Source organism: Atta colombica, unplaced genomic scaffold (genome assembly GCF_001594045.1).
Source record: "Atta colombica isolate Treedump-2 unplaced genomic scaffold, Acol1.0 scaffold47, whole genome shotgun sequence".
Taxonomy (NCBI): domain Eukaryota; kingdom Metazoa; phylum Arthropoda; class Insecta; order Hymenoptera; family Formicidae; genus Atta; species Atta colombica.
This window is the reverse complement of record NW_017259536.1, coordinates 2,045,464-2,052,257: the sequence shown is the minus strand read 5'-3', so window position 1 is coordinate 2,052,257 and position 6,794 is coordinate 2,045,464. Positions and strand designations below refer to the sequence as shown.

The 6,794-nt window shown below is 40.2% G+C and overlaps 1 protein-coding gene across 1 annotated transcript in view; it reads right to left on the bottom strand.

Annotated features, from left to right (window-relative positions):
- Window positions 1-4,606, bottom strand: part of LOC108691526 (transient receptor potential cation channel subfamily V member 4) — a 29,464-nt gene extending 24,858 nt beyond the window's left edge. Inside the window, exons 1-2 of the mRNA XM_018199302.1 lie at window positions 3,782-4,606; window positions 2,960-3,185 (exon numbers count right to left, since the gene is read on the bottom strand). Coding sequence (XP_018054791.1) covers window positions 2,960-3,185; window positions 3,782-4,606 — 1,051 coding nt within the window. The remainder of the gene's footprint in view (window positions 1-2,959; window positions 3,186-3,781) is intronic.
- Between the last annotated feature and the right edge of the window lie 2,188 nt (window positions 4,607-6,794).

Sequence of the window (6,794 nt, the reverse complement as noted above, 5' to 3'; positions counted from 1 at the left end):
CTCCCTCTCCCTCTCCCTCTCTCTCTCCCTCTGCCTCCCCCCCTCTCTCTCTCTCTTCATAAAGGAGAATATAAAGAGCCTGTGATAAAAATTGCAACATTCCTTAATTTTTATTTTGAAACTTTTCTAATCGCATTCAAACGCCACGCTTATACTTTTACATATCTGTGTTCCCAACAGAATTGTTCTTAATTAACTCACGAAAAATGATAGCGTTGATTGCGCGCGAGTTGTCTCAAAGTTACAGTCAGTTTCTAGTGCGACGATGATATCGGAAGTTACGAAAACTAACATTTTTCGCGAGCGTTACGTAGTCCTCGGATTAAAACGGGAAAAAAACGTCGGCAGGGCTGAGACGAGGGAAATGGCTTTTCCGTTGAAAGCTCGACCTTTGACCGCCGTCACCGAGGCTCTTTTGGCCAACCGCCATCATCGTCCAACCCTCATCCTTCGACTGTCTCTCTCTCTCTCTCTCTTTCTCTCCTCTCGCTCGCTCGGTCGCTCTCTTTCTCTTCTCTTGCTCTTTCACTCTAACCTTGGTTTGGAGTAATTAAGCGTGCCCGTAGGAGAGAGGTACCAAAAGTTCGGTTCGCCTCGATATAGCACTGTCCTCTCGCCATCGCGGTTACTTTCCTCCATCCGGGTGACTCCGCCGACGATGCGACACCGTTACCCTTTGCGAAATCGGTCGACGCTCGTGCTTTAGTGGAGACGCCCATACTAGCTACGAAGGGATAGATGTAGGCGGGGAAATGGAAGGATCGAAGGGATAATGGATTCCGAAACTAAATGAAACGCAAGCTCCGACGCGCCGCGTTGCGCCGCGCCGCACCGTGTCGGCGTCGCATCGGGTCCGCGGCTAATCTCGAAACTTCGTTAAATGCCCGTAATTGCATCTCCTACGACCCACCACGCTCCCAGACATCTACGTCGCGCTTCGCGGTATTCCTATTCGTGAACAATCCAGGGAAAATCTGAAGCAGGTAACGACGAACGCATCTATTTCTCGGCAACACTTCCCGGTTCCAAACTTCGATACAATTTCACGCAAGTTCGACTAAAGGTCCTCTTAAAATGCGAACGGCAGCATGCAAAACTTTACTCCTCCCCTGTTCCCTGCGATTCTTTGTTGGGAAATTTGATGACATAACAAATGGGAAAGTAAAATTGAATTGCATCGTCTGGACAGGATACTTCTATGAGGATATCACTATAGCTGATTCACATTCGAATCTGGACAGGCATTCGTTGACAATTCTTTATAGCATTTCGAAGATCAGTTACTTTGTTAAATCGAATTAATTTGAGATCGTAAACTTTAGGATTGTATTCTATAGTAAAGTTTGGTACTTTTAATACTTAAAGTTTCGTACGAGATCTTTCTCTCGAATTGTCTTTAGATTAGATATTGTCATTGATTGTCACTAATTACTTTGGTAAAATAAACTCCGATACTCAAAACGGAAACACATTAATAATGCAGAAATCTTTTAATAAAACTTGTATACATAAAATTAATGTACCATGTATAAATCATTGGCATCAAATTACCTCGCTGCAGTTTGCATCGCGCTTCCCGGAACGGAATTTCATTTATCTCATCGGATACCAATTAAATGAGAAATCGACTTCGATTTTAAATTACCGTCAAAGGCAAGGAAATAATATCGATGGTAAGAGTGGCGACGATAACGAGCCAATATCAGCTAGTTTTTACCGGAGAGTGGCGTGTTATTCGCATGTTGGGCGAAGTTGTTGGCAGTATGGTTTACTATCCGCCTGTGCTCTACGTTCGATGTAAGAAAACTTTGTGAAATTTCTTTTTTTTTTCTCTCGGAAACTTCGCAACCCGATTTTGTCCTCGATTTTGTCCTTGTATCCAATTTTACGGGGAAAGATAGTCCCTTCTTGTTTTCGCTATATATTGGTCCTTTTTTTTCTCTCTCGCTCTTCTCTCCTTTTTCTTCTCCTGTCGTCTACACTCGTGTCGCAATTTTTGTTCTATTGCCACCTTCTTCTTGTTGCGACACTTTACACGGGGGTAAGCCGTTGAAAACCGTGAGAACAATTTTACATAAGTTGCGCATATGATGCAGCACAAAAAAACTCAACGCGGAATAATTTACCGAATATTTCAAAGACGTTCCCAAGAATACACTGTATTCCCGCGGTACGTTATAATATTCAAATTTACAAAAAGAAGCAAGAGAATAGGATAGCGTAGAGTGAAATTAAAGCACTTTATTTTATATATGAGAGCAAAATCTCCTTTTAAAAATACAATGAACGAAAAAGAGGGATGAATTATAAACAGCAGAAATCAAAAGCAAGATAAATTTCTAAATAGTACACTATTAAAAATATTACTTAAATATTTCTTGAGACTAGGAACTGAAGAAAAATGTTATATAAAACTAAAGATTCTCAATTAAATCAAATATTTCTTTTAAAATACTAAGTATACATGTATAAGAATGATTTAATTATTCTTATAATTAAGGCACAAACCTTGATTTTTTAGTAATAAAAAGCTAAATATTATTATTTATTAAGCACTTTAGAATTGCATCCTCTCAAAAAAGCGTTAAAAGCAATACATGATTAACAACAAAAATATAAAAAATATTAAGAACTAAATGTACAAAATAAAGATATCGAAGAAATAACAGAAAATAATAAAAAGTAGAAGATTTAAACTATAACATGATATAAAAAAATATACAAAAAAATAACATAATACAAAAAAAGAATGAACAAGAATCTCTCCTTTGCACTGCAGTGCTCACTACGGTGCTACTATTATTTAGGAACATATCAGCCTTGACTCGTCCCAATTAACTCAGGAACATGCGATAAAGTAAGGGTCTACTTAACGCATAATTCGATGAATCGTAGATAACGATCGTAGATAACTCATGAAGCCGGATTGGCGTAATTCGATTAGCTTTACTTGACGTACTTGTTCTGCCATCGGGCAACAGCGTGTCGAGAGCATTGAGAGGGTACGCCGAGCAAGTGATATTACTGTAACGCCAAAACTCCCGCGCGGACAGCTCCAACATCTCACGGAAGACCTCGGCACGCCCCAGCTGGCAGGCGAGTGTCAACGGGGTCAGGCCCGCGGCATTCGCGATTCCATTGCGAGCAGGAAGCTTTGGATGTCGCAATGCGTAGCCGAACATGTCCTACGTCAAATAATAGTTCTCTACGCGAGTCGTTTTGCAACGGTGGTCCAACGGACCATGTTGGCAGAAATGTCAATATCCGTGTTTTATTATCTCGGGACGAAATAAAAAAAAAATGTATGGATGACATAAGTAGAATTAGAAAAAAATGTCACTCTCTAAAGATATAAAGTATAAAAATATTACTGCTAAAATGACAGTAAAATCTATTTAAAAATATTGCACTTTTACTGCAGTAACAGTTTATTTAATACTGGAAGTATACCAAGGTTTCTTATTTACGAAACAGACCAAGTGAATAAATTATGAAGATAAAAAAAATGATGAAAATCAAATATTTTATCTTTATATAAAAGACGTAATATTGAATAAAAGTTTTTAGAATCTTATGTCTTTCGCATAAAAAATATAATATTAATATAAAAAATATAAACGATCAATAATGACTGTTTATGCTACTTTTAGTGTTAACTGAGATGTTACACATCAGAAAAAAAAAAATAAAATTTAAAAAAACAAGAGATATATTATCGAAAAAATCATCGCAGATTTCTAATTTTTAAAAGTCTAATTTTTACATTTAGGTCAATACGCACCAATTTGTCGCAAACTACGACCATATGCAAAATCATATTTCCAAAAGTATCCTGCTCGTCTGGGTCTGCGCCGGAATCAAGCAGCAGGTTGTAGACGCTCTCATTAGCGCAGCAGGCGGCCCAGGCGAGGGGATATTCTCCCAGATACGCGAGACCCTCGTAATCGGTATTTCTGGCGGGATTCATCCTTTGCTGATCTCGCGGTAGGAAGAAGCTACCGATGGCCCGCTGCGAGATAATCGCTCCCGCCTCGACCAGATCCTGTACGAGCTCGTTGTTCGCATAAGCGATCGCCAGATGAAGAGCACTCGCACCCAGATACTCTTCGCCCTCGACGACGTCAATAGCTAGTCGTGGAAAACACTTGAGCAGTATGCGCGCTATCCTAGTATGCATCCGCGTGTCACATATGATAAGAACGTGCAACAAGGTCTCGCCCAGCGAGCCTCTGTACTGCATCTGCCAGCAGGCCTCGTGATCATTCCACTGCGCTAGTGGATCAAAACGCGACAGGGAGGCCTCGATCGGCAACACGACTTGCTCGAGGTCACGAAATTTCCAACGTAGATACTCGGCACGATTGATTATCTGGCCTTTGCCATCCATATACATCAGGATACCGAATTGCTCGCGGATCAGCTTCTCCACCTCTGGCTGACCGCCCTGATTGTACGCCTCGATTAGCTCGCCGCCCTTCTTGTAGTTCGCCAATCGATACAATAAACACTGGTCCTCGTTGCTTGCCTGACTGATCACGCGGTCGAGGATCGAACCGGCGTTGACCTGGCTGTTGCGACCAACGCGGCACGAGCAAACACCACCCATTCAGACATATCCCTTCGCTATCGGTTGGGAAAAACACCGAAAGCTCCGCACTGTCGCAGCCGCTATTCACTACCGTTCGAGCTTGATTTTTCTCGATTGTTCATCAGCCAACGTCACCCGAACGGAATTCTTCTCGAGTGTCTTTAGACGTTCTCAAGGTCGAGCAACACGCCATTTCCGTCGAGATAAAGCGAAAAACCACTTTGCTGTACGGCTACTCGCGACCGACTCCATTGATATAACACTCGAGATTCTCTTACCCCCTGAGAAGAGGGTGGCGCAGATAGAGAGAGAGCGAGAGTGCTGGTATTTGTGCTATAGCAACCAGCCGATCCATAAGCGGTACCTGGTGCAGACGGACACGACAGGGTCACCACCACCACCACCACTACCACCATCTCTCTGCCGTGAAAATTGGGAGTGTTTTTACGAAAACAAATTTATCAAAGACACGCCGCTGAAAGGTGAATGTGAACATATGAAACGTCGATTTAGAAACGATGATTTAGAGCGTGTCATATAACGAGCTAATTTTAAAACATAATTTCAACCGATCCGGTTCTCGATCGCGCAATTCGGTAAAGTGGCGAAGACCATGACTTACTGATAATCCGTATGTCGATCGCCCGACCTTAGCACACTTTCCAGCAGCCGCATACATGCGCAAATGTTTCTCAAGACCGACTGCAAGGACGAATCGCGTGAAAATAAGGATACGGAAAGAAATATGAGGTAAATAATATACGAAAAATGCTGTTATAATTATTGGCTACGACAAAAGTTAAATTTACTACTGTGAAATGGAGTATAATTATAGATAAAACGAATGATATTAACATTATAGTCTGTTTTTATTAATTTAATCGGCATAAAAATATTAATTGCATTTTTTTCGTTGTTTCGTATGCAGCCGTTCGCACCGGGACCTGGTTTCGCGCTTCATTACATCCATATTTACGACGGGAATGTTGAAATCAATTTCCCATCCCCCCAAGTCCGAATAAAACAGAATTACGCGCGACGTGCATCTCTGTTTGAAGTGCATTCGTATTTAACCGAAACGCAGCGAACATTCCATTCTCATCGTATTGGAACACTGCAATAATACGTATATTGTTGCGTTGCGTGCGTCTAGAATTAGTATCACGTCGATACCGTACAAAATATTAAGCTATCGAGGAGAGATTACGGTATCTCAAGTTTAAACGATACAAACGCGCGCCCGCTTTTGACTCGGGCATGAAAAGCTGTTCGTTTATTTTTTTAAGGATAAATTTTTAAGGATTCTTTTTTATTCTCTCGCGAGAAATTAAACGATTCCGCATAACGAGGCATGACTTTCTATACGGCGTGTATTTCATCGCCGCGGACAAATCGTCGTTGTCCTCGTTTGGTGAATGGTATAGCCAATGTATTATACAGCACGGTCACGCTATTGTAAATTGATGCCTCGTCATCCTCCGGATAACTGCGAAAAAAAAGAACACTCTTTTTCAATTTGACGTTTCACCGACGAGCGTCGTCGGATGGATCGAATCGACGTGTGTGGTGTAACAATGAATGGCGGAACTACAGATGATATGTATTATATTCTGTCACACGAATATCTCATTCATATGCAGAAGTAAGTGTTTAAGTAAGTAGACATTTTGCGAGTGCAGATGTTTAATACTTTCACAATTAGAGAATCCAAGGCAAGTGTCTGAATGGAGTTGCGAAATTCTTGCGAAAGTTTAGTTAATCTCGGGAGTAAAGTTAATATATTCATTACATTCATTATATTAACATATTTATTAATGACACATGCGTTGCTGACGTATTAATGTATATTCATTAGCTGAAATAGTACGATTAATCGCAAGAGTTAAACTAGTTTGCAATCGGAAATCTTAATGTAATATAACAATGAAAATATTTTTGTAGAACGTTGCAAATAATTGCTTTTCTGATAATATTTTCGATTCTTTTTATTATTATTTTATTTTGAGATAAATGCTATATATATATATATTATTTATTCTTTGCTATCGTTTTTATTCCAAATATTTGTTAGCCTAAAAAAGATTTTTTCCCTATTATATCGGCGAAATGTGCGTAACTGTTTCCGGGGATTAAAATATTTTTGAAAATATTGTTAAACCATACGCTTTCATTCACCGGCCCTTTCAATTAATACATTGTTTATGCA